This window comes from Hyposmocoma kahamanoa, unplaced genomic scaffold, assembly GCF_003589595.1.
Source record: "Hyposmocoma kahamanoa isolate Upper Pololo Valley unplaced genomic scaffold, ASM358959v1 192, whole genome shotgun sequence".
In the NCBI taxonomy this organism is placed as follows: Eukaryota; Metazoa; Arthropoda; class Insecta; order Lepidoptera; family Cosmopterigidae; genus Hyposmocoma; species Hyposmocoma kahamanoa.
This window is the reverse complement of record NW_020653719.1, coordinates 2640842-2664531: the sequence shown is the minus strand read 5'-3', so window position 1 is coordinate 2664531 and position 23690 is coordinate 2640842. Positions and strand designations below refer to the sequence as shown.

Here is a 23690-nt window from a genome sequence, read left to right as displayed (position 1 = left end):
ACATTTTATTTTACTTTATTGCAATGCTTACCATGAGTTTTGAGGACCAATATAAACAAACATGAAATCATCGTCCCCGTGATCATTAGCAAATTCATTTAACCAATCAGATGAAAAAATCTCAGGAACTGCATAAAAAGTATCGTTCGGACGAAGTCTTTTCAAATGCCAATCTTTACCAATTTTAATAGCGTACTTAAAAAATAAAATGCCAGATGTCTTTGCTGTACATTGCGTTATTCATAGACAACATTTGGTTGCTATTTATTTTATTTAAATTTTTAATTCTTTAAATTGAAGTGAACGACTGTTTCAATCTTAGATTATGGAAACTAAAGGACATGTTATGTTGACATATATAAATCAGACGTCATATGTATATGATGCATTTCGATGTTGAAAACATAAGCATGTTATTGTCTTTGTTTAACTCTTGCGTGCCGTCTTAAACCAAAAGAGATAGCATCACATTGGTCTGTGTCAAACACAGGAATCGAAAATACGTTACGTCATCTTAAATGCTAACCGTGTCCATTTCGCTGTACATGAGGTACATGATACGATTGTCAAAGGGAAGTACATCAAATGTCGAAACAAGTGTTTTTCCAAGTCTTTTATTGAATTATTCGCATGCATTGTAATAAAATGGACAAAAATATTGACATATTTACAATACATAATACAGAAATATTTTTTTTCTATGCAAATTCACTTTTCGTAATATTTGAGTATTTGTAAACGCAAAACAATAAATTCAAAATTTCGTGACATTCCCGGGTATTCCCATATAACCTAAAATATTCCCAAACGGAATATTGATCTACATTAATTAAATGATTGCATGTCGATAATAACTTATCGATAGATTATGGTACGACACTAAAGAAATCCGCCATTTGCTTGTTCTATTTTTGTTTAGGTATATACGTTCATTCCGTAGTTAGGGCAGCTCCTTTCTTTTATTTTTTTTTTCCATCCTCTAAGATTTCAATCACTGCAATATGTCATCAAAGCAGTCAATAAAATCAGTAACAGATCTCTGAATGATAGATTATTTCATCAGCTTTATGTTACTAATGACAAAGATTTCAACCGTTTGTTGTTTCATACTGAAGTTCGTTGGCTATCAAGAGGCAATTGTCTGACTCGATTTTACTACCTGTTTGACTCTGTGATAGAGTTCTTGGAAACTAAAGATACAGAAATGCGCAACAAGCTCATTACATCAAATAATGATATAGCTTACATGGCAGACCTGTATAAATTGTTCAACGACATGAATCTCCAACTGCAAAGCGATGAACTGAGAACTGATGAACTGAATTTAATTGAAACAAAAAATGTCGTTGCTGCTTTCACAGCCAAACTGCTTCTACACAAAAAGAATATGGAATACAGACGTGAGTTTCACAATTTTCCGAATTTATCAATATCCTGCAGTAACAACGATTAGTTTGCCTACTGCCAACATTTGGAAAACCTCCACATTGACTTCACCGAACGATACCAGGACATTTTGAACTTGGAAATACCAGATGGGTGTTGGATCCGTTTTCAAATGTCAACACAGCAATATCACCTCAGCTGGAAGAAGAACTTATAGAATAGACATCGAACGAGGAAATTAAAATCAAGTTCAAAAATGGCTACTAAGAATTTTGGCTACAAAAACCGATTCCCCAATTGTACCCTGGATTGTAGTCAATCGTTCAACGATCCTTGATAGCATTCCCATCGTCATATTTGTGTGAACGTGGTTTAGCGCTGTGACAACGCTGCTTACTAAAAAGAGAAATCGTTTGCATGTTACCGAACGTGGTGACTTGCGGCTGTTCTTGAGTAAGTAAATTGGAACCTGATATCAACAAACTTATTAAACAGCATCGGATTCATCCTTCACATTAGTTTTTATATTAGAATCGATTATGTTTGTTTTATTTTGAATATAAGATACTCTGTCTGAATACTATAAAGTTGCGTTTCAACAATCATTCTCAATAGCAGGTGTAGCCCGTAAAAGTTAACTTGAGACCTAAGCGCCGTTGTGTACTACCTACTGCGCTCAGGTTTCAAGTTAACTCTTGCGGGTTATAGTAAAAATCTCGTTTAGAATGATTATTTAATCTCCGCTAATATAGCTCACAATAATTAATTTAATTTGAAGTTATAGTGGTTTTTAAGTAGGTGAAAAAATGGGGGCGCTAAAAAATAATTTATTCTCAAAGTGGGCAGTAGATAAAATAAGTTTGGGAACCCCTGGTGTAGAGGGTAGTGTACATATACATCAAACCATGTCGCTAACAATTGCTTGCAACTAGTCATTATTAACCTTAAATACCCGTCCATGAGCCTCATTTGCCAGGATAAAATTTCCACTGCGGAATCGGGCAAACCAAATACGCCCAGTGGGTCCGTGTGTTGTTTCCGTTCCACACACCTCGTTGATGTTTCGAGTCAATGCGTTGCATTAGCGCCACGTCAAAATTCGTATTAAAAAATTACACGAATTGTAACAATATCAATTAGCCATTTTCATTAAAAAAATAATGCAAAGTAAACCAAAACGGAAACGAATTAATTACGCCAATTTCTTTTTATTATAGTCTTTCATTGACTTAAAGTCAATGTAGTCTTTACATATTGTTTGAAAAAAGTTTGGAATGCAAATCTCACACTAAAAAAGACTCGAACGGCCAGTATCTACCTTAAAACAGCGATTTCGTACTTTAACTCCTAATAGAATTTATACACTTATTTCACGGTTTTAATTGCCTATAATTAAAATAAGACAAAATTTTGAAAATTTGTGATTATTTTAGTTAATTGACTGTACTTCAATTTAAATCCCCCCTTTATGATCCAACTAGCCAATTTGTTAACATACAATAGTCGTAATAGCTTGATTAACAACAATTTAACAAAATGTCCACTATCACCCCACAAAAACAAACTTTATAATATATTTTTTATTTTTTTAACTCTTGACTTATTTAAGAGCTTTGACCATTATTGAACGTACGTCAGTCCCATTGGGAAAACAGTATACATAAAGAAAACACTTAATAAAATCTAAATAGATAATGAGAGGAACGAAAGGAGCCTCTCCTCAAGAACGTACCATCCCTTTCCTGGATCTGGCGCACCCTTTGGGCAACAATCCACGAATACCTTACGCCGGTTGGTAAACCCTTTCACCACGATGGCAAGCTTTAGAGTTTATGCCATCGACACGATATGAATGTATGAATAGATAATTCAAAATACTATTTAACCAAGCATGCATACAAAATTTAAAATCTTAAATGAGTCTCCCAAAATTAAAATACAACACGTTTTCCCCGGTCATAAGATGACGAAAATCACGCGATAACTAGTTAAAATCAATCAGCAAACCGGAAAAACCGGTTATGCAAATCACTTCCTAATTAGAACAGAATAAATGTGATACAATAATAATGTAAATGTGAAATGGCTTTTTAATCAACGTACAGTTTCACATTTAAGAGTTTTTATAAACCGGCGTAAAGCACAAGGAGAGGTAAAAATTTAACGGTTATTATTCTTAAAAGCCTTATGAGCAGTTTATTTTAAATGTGTTTTGTTATCGAGAGCATTAGGTTGATTTTCTTTGCGAAAACTTTGAGACAATTACTATGGATAAGTTCGCTATAGCACAGTTTTTCCTGTTTTCATCTTTTATCTTTATGAATAATAATAAAACAACATACACTTTTTCATTTGGCGATTCTATCACAAGAAGCACAACGATGTTTTAACTATCATTTACTTACTTTTACATAGTACGTGGGTAACATATTTTACTTTTTTGATATTTATTTTATTATAAAATTGTATCTACAATAATTTATCAAAAATCTTTCTAAAACAAAACTCACCAAACTTAGCCCATCGGTAATTTCCGGTACCAAATTCACAATCAAAACCGCAACACAAGCCCACACACAACGCATTTTGCACAAAAATTGTAATAATTGAAAATTATTTTAATACATAAAAATTACTTAATAATCAAATACTTTACACAATAACGATGTTTAACGCGCGACTAGTTTGCGTGTAGCCGTCGAGTGGCTGTGCGAGAGTGGACAATCAGGCTGGCGCAACCTGGGGACTCGAAGTAGGGACCAGACCTTGACCGTAAAGGCTCACTGACTCACTTACGGAGATACCTGTCCCGCCTTTACGAATCGATTATCACAAAAAAACAAGTAGTCGACTTAAGTGTCCTTTTCATATATATGTATATATATATATATATGTTACTACAAGTCGTCAGTCGCCTTTATCGTACGGATTCTTTTGTAATGTTGCAAAGATATGGGCAATTATTAAACACTTATGTGATGGACACAGGAACTGTAAAAAGTTGTATTATGAAAACAACGTTTAATTGAACCTTAGAGGATGGATTCCATAGTCTAAGAAATGAACCAATGGCCACATTTTCCAGAAAGTTTCCGAAACCAAAAGACGATTGAAGTCATTCTTTTTTCAAATTATATGTTCTAGTATATATGGCCAGTGCTTTATTTAATATAATTATTATTATTAATAATTATTATAGCATTATTATTATAATTCAACCTTTTTTTCGTTCGTCTAAATAATGTTCATGAGTGTATTAATTACAATTGTCATATACTTCTAGTCTCAGTAGCCAACGTGACAACTTTTTATTAGTTGCCACTGTGACTGTGACTACCTTTGTAGGACTAACTACATTAGCCGGAAATCAATGGGATTTTGTTGTTTTTAAAAGCTTCACACATTGTCTTTTAGAAATATTGCGTTGAAGTTTTTACTACAACATAATTCCAAACTACGTCGCCAATGTCACGGTAACGAAAATACATGATTTTAAAGGACAAGGTAACAAGTAGACATCCTTTTAGAATTATAATTCTAAAAGGATTATAATTCTGAGAAAGATTGTTTTGGCTTAATTAGTCACACTATTTTAATACAATCGCATTACACTGCAGGCAAAGTAAATGATTATAAAAAGCAACGGCGGGTCACCAAAAAGACAATATCAAGCAATATCACCAAAAAACATTTGACAGTATAATTAAAAGTATAATTAATTACAAAAGATACATAAAGTATAACGATTTTATCAGTAATATTCCATAAAAACTTTTGATTCGAGAACCTAAACAAAAACGTAACCGTTCCAATTTTGGGCATCACATTACTAAACAATAAAATATAGAACAAGAATAGTTAACCTTAATGGTACCTAAACATTCTTAACTTTACAAAATCTGTAGACCTGCAGTTAAATTAGAAAGATCATTAAAAAACAAGTAAATACGTAATGTTTTGAAGTTGTCCTCATCATAAAAAGAAATACCAACGTAAATAAAGGAATTTCAAAATCAATTACCGTAGTAGTTAATCATTCATAAAATGGATTCTCACAAACAATTTGACGATAGAATTTCTCAGAAACTTTTTCAATTATGCAAATTAACGAAAAAAAAAGAATACAATGCTTAAAAGTAGGTAGTTATCCCCATACCCACCTAAGCAGATAAAAATGTACGGACATCAGACTACACAATTTTGTTCGAAAATCGCCTCCAGTGCAACGGAACAAGATACGTCAATGTGTATCTTGATGTGCTGGCGTGTGTACTATATAACTACATACCTGGGGGCCTGGAAACCTTTTATACAGACTAGGTCTAGCTTAGGCTTCAGTCTTCCACCAATGTGACTAATCTTTACGTACCACATAGTTATTACGTACGTTGTATTTTTTTTTCTGTAGAAACAAATAATTTTGTGTTTGTATTGTACGTATTACACACAAAACGTAATTAAAATTGTGGTTAAAGGTGGATAAAGTCATTTTATATTTAGTTTTGTCAATACTCGCCAATGGTACTGTGCACGTGTGGTCTTAACTTTGTAAGCAATTAAATAAATTCCTATAAAAAAAGAGCGACGCAATGAAAGGAAATAAAAATAATATTTTTTAAATTAATTTATTTAAAAACAATAAACGAAAACACCATTAGAAGAGGATACAATGAGAATCTCTATATAAATTTTCGGCCCTGCTTGTGGTGGAAGTGAAGGTATTGTGTATAATAGGCAAAGCTTTGCCGTAACGCCTGTTATAGATGCAATGGCAAATATAACTTAAAATAATAAAATTAAAATAGTTGTAAAATAGGTACAAACTCCAGACACTCTGCAACAGGCGCTACTGTGTCAGTGGCATACAACACTCTTATTTTTGTACGACACCTGAAGCACCCTAATCAACTGCTTGTTATTATTTGTAATGTTTTTCCCTTGTCTTGGTCTTTATACCGATCCTCGAAGACGACGAAGGAAGTATTTCACTCAAATGTGTCCAAAGCTAACTTCGTAAATGTAGACAGACAAATCTAAAGCCAAAATAAGGTACTTTATGATGTAAGTGAAAGATAACATTGCAGAAGAACCGGCGAGCTTATATTCGATTATCTAGCACATTGACTAAGTCAATGATCTAGCATTATTTTTGTAGTTTTTACAATGTACCCACAGACCACATAAATACTAGTTCTTCTTTTCTTTCTTCCGTAAATGTAACTGTTCCTATCAATTGAAATCAACCGCTCAGAAAAAAAGCCAAAAGTCGTCTAACAGCTGTCAACCTGTTTTGATAAAAGTCAGTGACACATAAAAAGACCTAAAAGTGGTAAATTTGGGTAAATTCATAACCTCGCAATTTGAAATTTTTTTTAAATACTTTATAAAAATATTAAGCTTAAAAATGTCCGAAGAAGACTTCTCGGACTTCAAGGTGATTATTTACCTACCTACAAAAAAAGCAGCGAAAGTAAAAATATGTGAAATGGTTTCATTTGTTTTGTATCTAATGTTCCAGCTGCCACCGATCTTAGATGATTTAAGTGAAAGAGTGAAGGAGTACCTTTTGAAGCCTGAGAGACTATCCATCCACCGCTGGGAAAGGTCACAGACGCACTGGCACCGGGAAACTGATGTGGACTCTCTTTTCAAAATTGATGATGATGATGTTAAGCCTGATTCAACTCTTGAAGTAAGTAATGAAGGAAACTCATGAATTAGTATGTATCTGCAATGTTTTTCGATTCCTACCTAAGAATTTTAGTAAAAAAAAATTGTTACCAACTTATTATATGAAAACTATTTAATTTAAAAAAATATTGTTTGTTTATTTTTATTTTATTGTGTGTCTAACAACAGTTTACTATAACACTTGTTGAAAATCGCATGACAGTAATATCATCAATAGTAACAATATCAGATCATTATTGACAAACAGGCATTATTGTCATGTCTAAATGGAACAATGAAAAGTAAAGTATTTAAAAAATCAAAATAAATTTCAGGTTGTCCGTGACCCTATAACTGGAGAAATAATAGGCATAGAAGAGATAAATGTACCGCAAGAAGATGATGAAGATAGTTTGTCCATGTCCCGTGCGCCACTGCCACCGAGCATGGCCACTAGAGGAACAACTACACAAAGTCCATTTTTACCAGCTGGGTTTGAAGAGGAACTAAAGAAAATGTTGGAGGAGACTGGTCAGCATGCAGAAATCAATATTAATTTAGAAGCTAAAGAGGTTGGGAAATTTTTGGGAGAAGGTTGGTATTGTCTGCCCATAAATTATAAATATATCTATTATACTATAAGTAATACCTAAAACTTCCTTAGTGTGTTATTAAAATTCTTACTTTTAGTAAGATGTTTAGTCACATATCATACAGACACACAGTGTCATGTTTAAGCAATATAGCTACCCATAACAGTTACAATGCTCCTCAGAGCTTTGAGTCACAATAATCGCCCTAAGACATAAAGTTGACAACGCTCATCGTTTCTCAAGCACACTTACCCTTCAAAACCAGAATGCAGTAATGCTCCCATTACTGTTTGACTGCAGAAATTTGTACGGTTGCAGTACTTCCCTGGACGAACTCTTTCACAAAAAGCCCATGCAAGCCAAAGCATGGAGTCCCCAGTAGGACTAGCACGACAGCGCGCGACTTGCGTGAGAGCGACATAGAAACTCGAGATCATCGAGTATATAACCAGAAATAGAGATGAAATGTCATTTAATTTGTTTGAAAACTATTTTGCCATATCATTACTGTGACAAGTGTGCTCCGATTGTCTAGCCCGAGTTCGAAACAATTGACGGGTGTCATCAACTGTTTCACTTCTAATCGACCAGTTAACTTGAGCTTTGCTACAATGGACGAAAATTGCAAAATTACATATTTCATATTTAATTGCCGATGAAATGTAATTCCGTTTGTTTTGTAATTAGATGTTTTGCTGTTTTTCCCACACCACCGAATAGAACAGCATGGCATTGTCTTATCTTTATTACAATTGTACAGAATATTTTTTGGAATATACGGAGACGTACACACACGTCAGTAGTTGGCCTGTCTATATTTCAGTGCAAATGGGAGTTGATATTTATAAGAGCTGTGTCGCTAATGTGTTACCAGGAATATATGGCCCTTATTTCGTCTCTATTTCTGGTTATATACTCAATGCTCATGATGTGAGAATAGCAGTATGTCGCTCTCGCGCAAGTCGCGCAAGTTACTGTAAGTGACACTTAAGGACTATAAAAAATCATGCCTGTGTCACAGCCACTAGTTAGAAACCTAAGATGGAGATGGGCCTCATACATGTATCGCCTGCCTTAAAACATGTACATTTTATATTTACAGAAATATTAACCATACCTCCTGGGTGCAAAGAAGGTGTAACATTTGACACAGATAGCATGACAGTACTGAACCATCCCTATCAGGAAGAAACCAAGAAGATTGAGAGTAAAGAAGACATCGACATTCAGATCAAAATTAACCTGGAGGAAGTAGTTGATAGCAATGCTCATTTAGTTGGTAACAAGTTGTCCATTGTCTTAGTTTAGTAATGATTGCATACTTTAAAAAAACAGAAGTGGAAAAGTGAAAACTACAGTAATTGGCAAGTTTTTTACAGGTAAAATGCAAAAAATTCAACTGAATTCATAAACTCTCCAAAAAGGAGACCACAGGGGCCATACATGCTTATCTATCTCAAGTTTTATCATTTGTGATAGTTTTCAAAACCAATCTAAATTCTGGGATATCAATTATATTGTTGTGGTACATTGCAGGTCTCTGGAACGACGACGATGACCTCAAACCCACGCTAAAGCACACTCCCAAGAAAATAGACCCAGATTCAGATACAGGCAATGACAATTTCCTTGAAGACACAATCAACAGGCCTCCAGTGGAACTTCCAGAAATACCTATATTAAATATCACCAGCTCGGCAGTGAGGGCTGGAGTAACATCAACGGAGTGGGCAGAAATGATCGATGTGTCACAGCCTGTGCCAGATTTTAGAGAGAAAATTAAGGATATGGCTCACTCATTTCCGTTTGAGTTGGATAATTTTCAGAAACAGGTATTTGCTTATTAATTCTGTTATTATCAGTGATCGGAATTGAGGGAGTTAATTTAGTGATCTAAAGGGTAATTATTATTTCCCATTAAGTATTTGCTACAAATTATTGTTTAAAAACAATAATATTGTAGTAGTGTTTTTATAGGTACATGCATATTTAAATACTTTAGTAATTTAAACAATTACCAAGAGACAACATATCGCACTGCTATTACAATAGTGTTGTAACTCAAAATAAATGAAATTCAAGGTTATACTATTGCTGAACGTAATATTTGATTCTCTACACGTTAATAAAACCTTCGTCAAAATATTGTCAGAAACAATTAAAATCAATCTATTTAACTCAAAATGAGACTAACTTTTTGCGGACTAGTTCTGGATAAAACAGTCTTAATAAATAAATTTCTAAAAAATATTAAGTTATTTTTTCCTTTTATTTGGCAAGTAGGGAATTATTTAGATGTCTGTAATAAATAAAATTTATCCTATACATACATATATTTTAATAATATTTCGCTGGAAGTGAGTAATTAGCTTTTCAGCGATTCTGAAAAAATACACTTTTTGAGTTAATACACTATTGTATTAACAGTGCGATATATTTTATAATGTTTATTGAAGAAACAAAAAAAAAATTTCACATGCATTGATGACGAAATGGGTACCTACTAAGAAAACGTTCATACTTTGGGTCAAATAACTCCCTCAATTCTGATCACTGGTTATCACTAACCACAACATATCCGATGGACTCGGATTTTCAGTGATCAATAACTAATTTAAAGTTCAGAGCTTAAGTCCGATCCATAGCTTAGTTGGTAAGAACGAGCGGTGATAGTAGCCGTTTTCTTTTAACGCATACACTCATAACCCCGCACTACGGAAACCCTGTATCACGGGTACTATGGACATACACATAGATGACCACAAATTACAGCCAAACTCACGAGAGAAATAAATGTAGGCCATACAAATATTTTTCCCGGCCCGAGAATAGAACCCAGGACCTATCGGTCGGATTGACATTTTTGTTTCTGTTTGTTCAATCGTTACATCAATTTGGATGCAAAGACAATTCAAGATATTCACAGTGTAAATGTATAATAATTTATAAATAATACAGACATAACAATGTTGTGTCGGATTGGATGATATGTGATCCTCAATTTTTCAAAGTGATCTGTGATATTACAAACACAGTCGTGTGATCACAAATTGTAATAATACTCATCATCATCAGTAGTTGAAACAGTATCAGTTCCAGGCATCGAGTATATAACCAGAAATAGAGACAAAATAAGGGCCATCCATGCCTGGCAACTCATAAGGCAAATGGGCCTTATATCACTTTTAAATATCAACTCTCGTTTGCGCTGAAATCACAAATTAAAAAGCTGAAATAATGCGCCAATAATTGACCTGTGTGTACGTCTCCTTATATTCCAAAAATATTCTGTATATATTGTAATAAAGATAATATCTCTAACAATGAGGGGCCCGTTCCATTCGGTGGTGTGGGAAAAACAGCAAAACATCTAATTACAAAATAATCAGAATCACATTTCATCGGTAATTAAATATGTAATTTTTAAGATTCCGTCGATTATAGCAAAGCTCAAGTTAAACTGGTCGATTTGAAGTGAAATAGACAACGACATAATTGTTTCGAATTCGGGCTGGCCAATCGGAGCGAAGTTGTCACCGTAATGACTTGGCAGAATAGTTTTCAAACAAATTAAATGACATTTCGTCTCTATATCTGATTAAATACTCGTAGGTTCCAAGTTACTTTGCCTTACTTTGTCGACAACACTAAAACATACAAGACAAAATTCAAAGCTTGTTTTGCGTGTAAAAATGTACATAAGTAGGCCCTGTATCTGTTAGAAAAGTTTTTTATGCTGTATATAAATTTTCAGGCTATTCTAAAACTGGAAGAAGGTCACCATGTGTTCGTTGCAGCACATACGTCGGCCGGCAAAACTGTAGTAGCAGAATACGCCATTGGTATGTCGAGGAGAAATTGTACCAGGTAAACTAAAAAGATTTTGAGTCTTTAAAAAGAAATCTGTTTTGTGTAACAGATTTCTTTATTTATTATTTTAATATCTTAACACGACATTCCCATTGTTAAAATGAACAATTTTGTTTTACGATTCAATTTTTCAACTTCCCATATAAAGAAATCAGCCGTGGAAAGCTCCTCAATTGAAAGTTCGACGGTAAAAAATTCTGTGGCGAAATTTTTTATGTAACATCAAGTGACGGGACGAGCAAGTCGTACGCCTGATGGTAAGCTACACGCCTGTCCATAACAGTTGCAGTGCCACTCAGAGCTTTAAATCACGAAGGTCTGAGGCGCACTGCTACTGCGCCCGCCCTGATACATAAGTTGACAAGTCCCATGTGCCTGTAATTTCACCAGGACCCTTACTCTTCTATACCGCAACGCAGTAATTCTCACATTACTGCTTGCCGGCAGAAATAGGTAGCAGCTTAATTTTGATTGCCTCTCCCGATCGGAAACTTCGTTTTTTCCGAGTCGAGGTGCATAATTGCGATTCACAACTGGCCGATCGGAAACTTTTGCCATTTCTAATCGGAACAATAGTTGATTTAACTCACAAATTAGAAAGGTATAGTAAGAGTCAGGTTCATCTTCTCGCTCAGAAACCCATCTGATTTCGAGACTACCCGATCGATTCCGATTTGAATCAATTTCAAAACGATGGTGGCAGTACTTCCCTGGACGAACTCTTTCACAAGGAGGTCTACTGCTACTATTTGCGAATGAGTCAAAGTCATATAATCATTTATTCCGCAGGCAAAATTTTTACACATGAAAACGTCATTTCTTAAGCTACTGCTCCTTCACTGTGCTGATTTCCCTCGGAGCAACGAGCAAAAAATACTAGGGATTACTATTTTGAAATAAACTTAAATGCTATGAAATACACTTTGAATCATATTTGTGTGGAATCTAGGCTCATGTTGTCTTTCCATACATTTTTATCTAACACGTAGTCTTCAATTTTGTAATATAACTTTCCAGTAAAAAATACTTTTAATGTAAGTTTTAGACTTAGGAAATAATAATCTTAAAATATGCTCCGGAATCTTATTGTAAAAACGTTTAGTTCCCTGTAAGAGAAAGTTTACCTTACCATGAGTTTGGACTTAGTTCTAACGTTAATATTATGGATATCTTCTTTCGTAATGAAATTATGTGTATTTTTACGACCAAAATATTTGAGTAAATATACTGTGATGCCACAAACATTAACATGATCATGATACCAGTTTCCTTAAACTTTTCTCTGAGAGAACCTAAAAGACAGTATTTAATTAATTGGACTTAAAATTTACAATTAAATAAAAATATTTAATTGAACATTTGATATTTCTATTGAGCAAAAAACTTTTTTTACTTTCAGAGCAATCTACACGTCTCCCATTAAAGCGTTATCGAATCAAAAATATAACGACTTCAACAAGACGTTTGGCGAAGTGGGTCTCCTCACTGGTGACTTACAAATCAACTCCACGGCGTCGTGTCTTGTGATGACGACTGAGATCTTAAGATCCATGCTTTACTGTGGCTCTGACGTCACCAGGGACTTAGAATTTGTTATATTCGATGAAGTACATTATATCAATAATGCTGAGGTAAGTATAATTATATTTGTACAGTCAACAGCACATCAAGCTACACATTGACGTATCTTGTTCCGTTGCACTGGAGGCGATTTTCGAACAAAAATATGTAGTCTGATGCGGTGTTGTCCGTACATATATTCTAGCAGTTTAGATTCTGGTTGTCATTTTTTATAACCTTGCACATGTGAGGTAAATTTCCTTGATCTATTATAGTCATACAGTTTATCTAAAAAGACAATCGACTAACTAAAAAAAATATTACATGTCTAATGAGTTGGTATGTGTAAAGATGTTGAATGTATCAATGCCATAAATGTTGTTTATTATTCTCGTTGGATACTCACTTTTCGGCAAAACAAAACTTTTCTTCCTGGTTAAACCAATTTAGGTGCTGCTTCTGGCTTGTTTAAGTGATAATGTATAATTTTAAATATTGATTTTGAATTTTAGTTTTTAGGTTACGATTTTTTAAATATATTTTGTTATTTTCATATTTCCATATTTAATTTTTTACTTTTATTTTATATCTATTTAAATAGCAATTTGTGTTCGTTGTAACGTCATTATTATTAATATTATTATTAAATTGACTGCTGCGGCGCTCGTCGGTTTCCCTAATTTGAGACAGGGTAATTTTTGTGACAGTCTGGCACATTATTTATTTATCTTCCGCTTCCCACAGCGAGGCTACGTATGGGAAGAAGTACTAATTCTCTTGCCAGCACACGTGAGCATCGTGATGTTAAGTGCAACTGTACCGAACACATTGCAGTTCGCCGACTGGGTCGGACGCACCAAAAAGCGAAAGGTTTACGTTGTTTCGACGCCGAAGAGGCCTGTACCTCTTTGCCACTATCTTTATACTGGTAACAACTTTATATCATTTCAAATTCTCATCAGTCCATTTGGTAATACTATTTTGAAGAATGATCAGGTTAAAAAATGAAAAGTAATTCGTTCGCACATTAGCTGAAGTTATTTGTATACGCAGACCAGATAACCAATTGACGGGGCATCTTGATAATTTTGCTCGAAACACATTTCACTGATTTTCGGCGAGGTGAGGGGCTGACTTACAGCGTCATTTTGGCATCTGGTTGGTCAGTTGTCTTAGGCTTGTGTAGCTAGGGATTTCAATAACTCTAATAAAACAATTACCGATACCGAGAAAACCTAATCATACGTTGCACAATTTATGTCATTTTTAAACGTCGACTATAAATATTTTAATCCATAATGTACGTCATTGGTGAATATAAATATTACATGACACCGTACCAACCTAATCATTCTCCAATTCTACTAAATGTACTGCCAACATTTCTTTCCATCAGATATTCGAAATTTATATTCATACTAAATACTGTTAATTAAAGAAAACCATTTCATTTAATTTGTCGTTCAATTTTATTTTCATTAATATAAAAAAGTAACAATTCATAATGTACTATTTGCACCTAATTAAAATAATGTAAATATGCACCACAAGTGATTAAATAATAAATAAATTAGTACCTAACGTTTTACTTTTCTAGTTAAATATCGCGACTCGTCGACATAATGTTTAGAACGCATAGGTGCAGCACTGTCTAGGCAGAAAAAAGAGACAAATGGATGTGAATATTTGGATGATAGAAAGAGAAACAACCACAGAGATTGCAGTTGTGATTTTAGTCGTGACTTATTGTTTTGCTATCCTTGCAACAGATTATTAATCAAATATTTATTATTATATTCCATTCCTTCAGTAACATGAATTACTCGTTTTCTTTCCACACATTTTACTGCACAATTAGGTTTTTTTTTTCGTAAAAAATCAGAAAAAACTCGCGCACGTGTCTTGGCGTAAGGACAAACTCCTACACTCCGAAATAAAAAATCGCTGTAGCCACTTTATTTAGGGGCTTGGTCGTGAAATTATTTCCCCCGCAATACCAGTCAATTGGTTATCTGGTCTGCTGCAGCAGTAACGCGGCTGCAGCGCCACTGCCAATTTTCATATAATATTTAGAAGCGCAATTGCAGCGCCACTGTCGTGACATGCGCGCGCCACTTTAGCAGTCACATTTAGTTAACCAAAATTGCCGAAGCACTGCAGTCACGCCACTGCGGCGCTTCTACAAGCGTCTAATTTGAAGGCGCCTTAACGGCTTGCTCTGTAAGCTCTGCATTCGGTTTCGTTTCGCTTTCCGGTGAAACTAATTTGGGAAATGAATTTTCGTTTCGGGCAATGTCCCGGAGCATCGAGTATATAACCAGAAATAGAAACGAAATGTCATATAATTTGTTTGAAAACTATATTATGCCATATCATTACGATGACAACTGCGCGCCGACTGGCCAGCCCGAATTCGAAACAATTGACGGGTGTCGTCAAATTGTTTCACTTCAAAGCGACCAGTTTAGCTTTAGCTTTGCTATAATGGACGAAAATTGCAAAATTACATAGTAAATATTTAATTACCGTTGTGATTCCGTTTGTTTTCTAATTAGATGTTATGCTCTTTTTCCCACACCACCGAATAATACAGCACGCCATTGTTAGAGATATTACTTATTACAATAAATACAGAATATTTTTTGGAATATGCGGAGACGTGCAGACAGGTCATTGTTGGCGTTGTCTATATTTCAGTGCAAACGAGAGTTGATATTTATAAGTGATGTATAACTGATGAGTTACCAGAAATGTATGGCTCTTATTTCGTCTCTATTTCTGGTTATATTCTCGATGTCCCGGAGTGACTTCCGTTGTTCTGGTACTCATTGTACAGGGAATCTCTAGTTTGAGACCAGGTAATTGATGTGGTTGTCTGGCATATTATTATTATAGACTTCGGCCATTTTTTCCCCCTGAAAACATTTCATAAGTCATCTTTTCCGTTTACTTAAATATATATATTAATAACATACAATTTTCCATGCGTTTTGGTCGTCCTACCGCAAAACCTATTCTTATAATACGCTCATGTTTACTACTAATGATAAAAGTATAATTTAACCACGTTCGTATCATTCTTTCGTCTTTTTGAAGGATCTGGTGGAAAATCAAAGAACGAAAGGTTCATGGTAGTAGACCAAGAGGGCAATTTTCTCCTAAGAGGGTACAACGAGGCTAAAGACGCCAAGAAAGCTAGAGAGGATAAAAACGAGTATAAAAAAAACTTTGGACCTAAAGGTAAGAAAGTATTTATTATAATTTTAATACAATGATCGAACACTAAGAGAATATTCTTTCGATCCGGCTGGATTCGAACCAGCGCCTTCAACATTCCGCGCCTAGCGCTCTCCCAATTGAACTACGGAACAAATCAACAAGCCTTACGAATTTTTCTATGTGCTTTTTGCAGATCTTTGGTTATTAACGACTTTTTTGCCGTTACGCCGTCTATGAAAGTTTTTCTTTAACCAACTAACTTCATAGATATTTAAATAAATTATTCTCACAGTTTTCCAAACTGCCATCGTACTTGTTATTAAAGTTGATTGTAGGTGAGTTCAATCGAGCGTGTAGATTTGTTGATAGTATATCAACCTGGCTCAATCCATGTTAGGGAGGTATCATGTCAACAAATTTTATCTCAATGTCTCACTCACTTATTACCCAAATGATAGGCTCAATACCATAGTATAATGAGACAAGTAGTGTAACTCTATACAAACGTAGCAGCGCAGTTTATATGTGTGTCCAAGGTGTAATCTCGAATCACAGCGCGAGTCGCACGAGTAAAGGCACTATCTTTAGCGGCCTTAGAAAACGATGTTTGTTTTACATAATTTAATAAGATTTGGAACCTTGTGTGATTTATTATTAATTGCAGAGTAGCGACCAGATATACAGGGTTATTTGTAAAACACTAACAACCTCGCAGGACTAACATCATAAACAACAACTTTTGTTCCATGACTTTTTACAATTCGTCAGATTTTACTTTCAGACTAAAATAAAAATGATTAAATAGATCGCTCCAAACGGTGATAACTCTGTACAATACGCGGTTATCGTAGGATGAGGACACTTGCATTTTTTTTTTTTGATCTTTACCTTACTACCAAATACAGATCTAAAAAGTGTCAGATAGTGCAAAAAAACTTAAAAGTTTATTTTTCGTATATTTTATCTGTCTTTTGTCAAAAGTCAAGGAACAAAAGTTGTTCTTCATTATGTAAGTAAAAGTAATCTACTCCTGAAAGGTTGTTAGTATTTAAAAATAACCACATAACATAGTTTTAGAATATTGAAATTGTTTAATGATACTTCAGCTATGCATCGTTAGGTTCGGTTCCGATAAGTCGAACACGTAAACTAATTTTAACTGTTTTTAAAAGACAATTTTATGCTCTAATTTTTTCTATTAAAAACGGATATTGTCACTTAGTTTTAGTTAGTGGACGGCAGTTTAATTAGTATTTACACCTCACGGTATTGGTGATCTGGGTTCTTCTTGTACCGACATCAGACCACAATAAGCCAGCTCCCGTGAGACTGCCTCTTGTTTTTCCTTAAGTCACGTGCTTTCCACTAAAGAATTGAAGCGTTCGTTCAGTGTTCAAAATATTACACGTGTTTTTTGTGTTGATGGTTATTCGAACAAGAGTGCCTCAAATCAGAATTGTTCAACATTACATTCTATTTCATAATCATAAACACGAATCAGGGAATACAATACGCGATACTGGTATAAAAATATTAACATGTGAGTACTGCATTTGACACAGGTTATTTCAATATAACATGAGAATGCTGTATTGAATAACTTAATTATTTCAAAAAATAATAATATGAAAACCCTACGCTCCGAGCGTGAATGAAGAAGCCTCATTATGTCTCATGTCTTATCGTCTTGTTGCATTTATATTACACCATGATGATAAAAGCCCCAATGTGGGAATCGAACCCAAGACCTCATTTATATGAGGCAAACGCTTTTCCAACTACACTATTACTGCTCCCATAATTAATGCGGAAATATTCAAATTTATTGTATCAAGGTGGCAACAAGCAGTTCAACAACCCGAAGGCCGAGCAGACGATGTGGGTGGCGTTCATAGACCACCTGCGCCTGCACGATAAACTGCCTGTCGTCGCGTTCACGCTCTCCCGGAACAGGTAGACGCTTTACAAAACAATCTAAGATATCTTTAGCCATCATCAGTGGCGCGAAGTATTCCATCCAAACAAAATACTAGAAAAATCGATTAATAAATGAATTGGTACCTGAGGTGGGTGCGTGGTGCGGGAGGAGTGACAGTTTACGTCACAGTTATGTCGCGCTGCACACGGGATAATAACAAGTTAATTGGGAGTGTGTAAAAAAACTATATTTTTTATCTTATTTGCTGTGTGTTATGGACATGATACATTAAATATAGTCAAAGCAATGAAGTAATAAATAATGCATTTGGTCGAGAATATTTTTTGTATGTTATCAACTGACGGGACGGACCAATTGAACATGCCTTTTTTGGCGTTTCAGTAATCTGATAAATCTCTACTTTCTCGTGGTAATTTTTAGAAAAGTGTCGCTTATAGGCTTTCAAATTTCCTTCGGTTTGTTCCTGATATGTCGCTTTAGAGTTTTTAACTACACTGACGATATGACGATATTAAATCTTTTAGACCAAGTTTAGATTAACTGATGTAATTCATCTTACGTGTAATCTGCGCCAATGTTAATCATTCACTGTTTTACATTGTTACTTTTCTTATTTCGCAGTTTTTGTCACTTTGAAATCTATATTTTTTTGTAAGGGCGACCTTAGAAAAAATTCCATCTCGTGTCATTTTTTTTATGATACCAAGTGACAGACAGGCGGACAAGTCATGCGCCTGGTGGTAAGCGACACGCCTGTCTATAGCAGTTGCAGTACCAGAGTACTTTTTTATAAGTGGATAAGTCCCATGTATCTGTAATTTCACCAGCACCCTTACCCTTCAAAACCGGAACACTGTAAGTCACACATAACCGCTTGGCGACATAAATAAGTAAGGCGGCAATACTTTCCTGGACGATCTCTTTTACAAGGAGCTCTGTACACTACTACCTTAGAATATAAATTCTTATTTGAATTTTTTAATTGTTTACTTGACATGTAATAAAAATTATGAATAAATGACTATGTGTACGATTATACAGACAATGTACTTCCGATGCGGGTTGGCGAAAGCACTGCTAGGCGGATTTTCAACACTGAAGCATTTTGATTAATATTTACGGGAAATATGATGATTTCAGATGCGACCAAAACGCCGAAAACTTAATGTCAGTGGATTTGACCACTGCTAAAGAGAAGAGTCACATCAAATCCTTCTTCCAAAGATGTCTGCAGCGCCTGAAGGAGCCCGATAGGAAATTGCCTCAGGTTACATATAATTATCTAAGTCACATTTGTTATTGATTCAAAGATCGAAAAACACAAAGAAACGCAACACAAAGATCTGTAGTAAACACACAGAGAAGTTTGTAAAATCTGCTGACACAAAACTGAGCTACAGAAGCTCAGTTTTTAAGACCGGTGGCGCCGACATGGCAGCAGACGCTCGTTATTGTCCAGTCACTTCGAGGGAATTTTTCTTTGTGTTGTTCAACCTTTGTATCAATAATTATTACAAAGTAATGAATTATTTTCACAAAAAAAGTCTGAATACTACGATTATACGATACGATAATAGTACCACGATTGGTACTAAAATATACTTACTTTAATAGTGAAAGAATGCGTCGAGATGAAATATAATTAACTATGTAAAACACAACGGTAACTCATTTTACAACAAACATGGAATAATTTTAGTAGCAGTAGAGCTCCTTGTGAAAGAGTTCGCCGAGGGACGTACTGCCACCATACCTATTTCTGCCAACAACCACTAATGTGAGCATTACTGTGTTCCCGTTTTGAAGGGTAAGGGTGCTGGTGAAATTGCAGGCACATAGGACTTGTCAACTTATGTCTGAGGGTGACGGGCGAAGTGGCAGTGTCCCTCAAATCTTTGTGATTTAAAGCTCTGAGCGGCACTGCAACTATTATGGACAAGCGTGTCGCTTACCACCAGGTGCACGACTTATTCGTCCCGTCACCTGGTGTCATGAAAAATAATATTTTTGACACGTATATTATAACAGCTGTTTATACTTATATAAATAATTATTTATTTCAGGTTGTAAGATTGCGGAGAGTATTGGAAAACGGTATCGGAGTCCACCACAGCGGAATCTTACCGCTTCTTAAGGAAATAGTTGAAATGCTTTTCCAGACTGGATTTGTAAGAATCAATAATATTTAGTATATTTTATATATTCATAACTTTATTTATTTATTTAATTAATTGCATCATGGATAACACAGAGAAATGTACCTCGGACAAACACCAACCCCGTTAGGGTGTTGCAATATTTAGGTTTGCATTTACTTACCTAATTAAAAAAAATAGAAATATAACGAAACATGTATTAGTTATATTTAGTAATTTAGAAAAATTACTAAATATAACTTATTAATTGTAGAATCACAGTTTGTATGGAAAGTTGTAACAAAATAAGTATAATTCCACCACCGCTCTACCAACTGATGTCCCTAGTTTGGCATACAGGCGAAAGTTAGAGTCCTGTCACATCAAAGGAATTTTTCTTTGTGTTTGATCTTGGTATTAATAATTATAGCAAAATAATAGAGTAAGTTTACAAAAGATAATATCCATGGTAATAAAATATGATGATACGTATTTTACTACGGCCAAACATTCCGAGTACAAACATATTTTAAGCATTTTTTGTATTTACTAACAATAAGTACAAAACGTGGAATATCTCCGATTTCTGTGATTATTTTCGAACAATTGGATATTAGTATTTATTTTATTGAACATCATGATGTTTTTACTACCATTAAATTCATATATTCATTCTGTAGCTCAGTTAGTAAGAGCGGTAGCCGCGATGAGGCAACAGACGCTAGTTCTTTGTGTTTGTTCGAACTTTGTATCAATAACAATAGCAATTAGAGTCGGATCGAAAGTAAATATAGTTTTTATTCTCAAAGGTAAAAATCTTATTTGCAACGGAAACTTTTGCAATGGGTGTAAACATGCCAGCGCGAACAGTAGTTTTCGACGAGGTCACCAAATATGACGGACTGCAGCGCAGGACACTTGCTCCGGCGGAATACATTCAAATGGCGGGCCGAGCTGGCAGAAGAGGTAAGGCCCTTTAGGGCGCGTTCCCATTGTGTAGTAACATTTTATTTATCGTTGGACGACTATCGCGCTAGTCTGTTCCCCATATCACGACTATCTGTCTTGACAGTGTCGTGGACGTTTATTTTATCGTTGAACGACTTGTGTCTAGCTGTTCCCATTAGATCGTGACGACAATTTATCGACTCCCGGCAGCCGCCTTATCGTTTGCACGACAGAATCGTTTGAAGCTGCGATTATCTGTCGTCATATTTTTGTCGTGACGTCTTAATTATCGTCAGACGACTGTCGTTCTAGCTCTTCCCATAGTTACGACAGTCTGTCGTCGTAACGTCAAAAAAGTCGTGAACGACAGTTAGTCGTGTTGTTCTACTGTGTGAACCAATTTCATTTAAATATAGAAGCCACGACACTTAAAACTTCACGACTATCCGTCGTCACGACATAATGGGAACGCGCCTTTAGAGGACGACGAATAAAATTTTCACTCTCAGTGACGTCAGTGCTACGGGGTTATACGTATTATACGTATTAATGATACACCTTATTCAACATTATAGGTCTGGACGACACGGGCACTGTGATAATCCTGTGCAAGGACGGTGTACCGGACTTAGTAACATTGAAGGGCATGATGATGGGTATCCCACAAAAACTGTCTTCGCAGTTCCGCCTCACTTACGCCATGATACTTAGCTTATTGCGGTAAGTCTTTTTTTTTATTTTTAACTCGTGACGCATCCTAGTCGACACACGTTCTCTCTGACGATTGTGGGACACTGACTGTATTTCAACTGTATGAATTTTTTAGTATGTATGTTACGTAACTTACCGTAACGTATTTGTGAACCGATTTTGATGATTATTTTTTGTTTGAAAGAAGGAACCTCGGTAGTGGTACTTTGAAGAAAATATTCCACCGCTAAGGGTGGCAAACTAGGGGATGAATCCTGTTTCGCGTACTTTCCGGTAACCGATTTCAATAAATTTTGGCAAATAGATGTAATTCCCCGAACTTTTGAGGTCGGTTTTTTTAGTACTCTGTACTGAGATTATTTAAGTATTCTAGAAAGTTATTCTTATATAAAAATATTTCAAACTTTCTTGTCAGGTTTTACGTTCCTTTGTTGCTCTCCCCTAAAATTGTATAATTAATTTAAACGTAGTGGTGCTCGTAACATATCGATAAAACGTCAACAATAATATTAAATTTATTTCTACAGAGTAGCAACAGTGTCAGTAGAAGGAATGATGCAACGCTCCTTCCGCGAATTTAATCAAATAATCCAAGCGGACAATTATCGCAAACAGCTGCAGCTGGCTGAAAAAGAATACACAGAGAAATGTAGTACACCGCTTACTGCCCACTTGGCACCATTAGCAAAGTTCTATGACACGGCAGCGGCGTATATCGATGTATTGAATGATATAATGCCGATTCTTCTCAGTCAACCTAAAGTGGTGAAGGAATTTGTGCCCGGAAAGATACTTGTCCTGTCCGCAGGGCCGTATATTAATCAGTTGGGCATTTTTTTGAATAGTAGTGGTATGTACGCTTTGTTAATAAGACACACTATTTTTTTTTTCTTAGAGTGGTTACACACGTGTCCGTCAGGATTGCTGGACCAAACGAGATATAAGCGCATGAAAAAGTATTATTGGCAATTAATTACACGGAGAAGATAAACTATCTTTTTAGAAGATAACTTTTGCAGAGGCGGTTTATAATTATTATTACTTTTTATAGCTTCCTAAAACAGTGAAAAGACAAATTAGGTAGTAAACAGTTATATAAAGAAAGTAAATTTTATATTGCTAGAACTATGAAAAACGTAAAGTGGTCAGCCAATCTGACGTCAGAATGGCTGACCACTATTTCTTTAATATTTCCGTTAACGCTAAGGTAGAAAATATGTCCAAAAGGTACTAAATAGTAGAAAATAGGTAGTAGATAATGAGCACAGTTTGATTAGTATATCTCGTTTGGTCCAACCGTCCTCACGGACGCGTTAGACACTGCGACTTTTAGCAGGGATGCTAAAGCTCGTTCGTGAAATGCGCGATTGCATCGCTACACTACTACGATTTATAGGCGATTACATCGATGCAAACGCACGACTGCATCGATACAAACGCGTTTGTATAAAACGCGTAAAATCTCTCGTGTGTGTAACGGTAGACGATCAGCGACTACAGCGCGTTTGCACCGCTGCTAAAAGCCGCCGTGTGTAGCCTCTTAAATGTTTAAAAATTTGGTGTAAACTACACAACGAAAGAACATTTTTTTAACGTTTCAAACGTTGTCGACGACGTGTTCCGTTTAACTTTATAAGCGGTAATATATATCATACATCA

The 23690-nt window shown here is 35.2% G+C and overlaps 2 protein-coding genes across 2 annotated transcripts in view; one reads left to right on the top strand and one right to left on the bottom strand.

Moving 5' to 3' along the window:
• Window positions 1-4090, bottom strand: part of LOC113226551 (senecionine N-oxygenase-like) — a 37693-nt gene extending 33603 nt beyond the window's left edge. Inside the window, exon 1 of the mRNA XM_026459217.1 lies at window positions 3897-4090. Within this exon, the coding sequence (XP_026315002.1) occupies window positions 3897-3971 (75 nt within the window). The 5' untranslated portion in view covers window positions 3972-4090. The remainder of the gene's footprint in view (window positions 1-3896) is intronic.
• Window positions 4091-6718: 2628 nt separating this feature from the next.
• LOC113226531 (helicase SKI2W) overlaps window positions 6719-23690 on the top strand; it is a 28025-nt gene continuing 11053 nt past the window's right edge. Inside the window, exons 1-15 of the mRNA XM_026459182.1 lie at window positions 6719-6820; window positions 6905-7078; window positions 7392-7650; window positions 8752-8928; window positions 9186-9481; window positions 11404-11516; window positions 12919-13150; window positions 13824-14007; window positions 16176-16319; window positions 18134-18251; window positions 19378-19504; window positions 20301-20405; window positions 21182-21338; window positions 21896-22040; window positions 22559-22881. Coding sequence (XP_026314967.1) covers window positions 6791-6820; window positions 6905-7078; window positions 7392-7650; window positions 8752-8928; window positions 9186-9481; window positions 11404-11516; window positions 12919-13150; window positions 13824-14007; window positions 16176-16319; window positions 18134-18251; window positions 19378-19504; window positions 20301-20405; window positions 21182-21338; window positions 21896-22040; window positions 22559-22881 — 2584 coding nt within the window. The 5' untranslated portion in view covers window positions 6719-6790. The remainder of the gene's footprint in view (window positions 6821-6904; window positions 7079-7391; window positions 7651-8751; window positions 8929-9185; window positions 9482-11403; window positions 11517-12918; window positions 13151-13823; window positions 14008-16175; window positions 16320-18133; window positions 18252-19377; window positions 19505-20300; window positions 20406-21181; window positions 21339-21895; window positions 22041-22558; window positions 22882-23690) is intronic.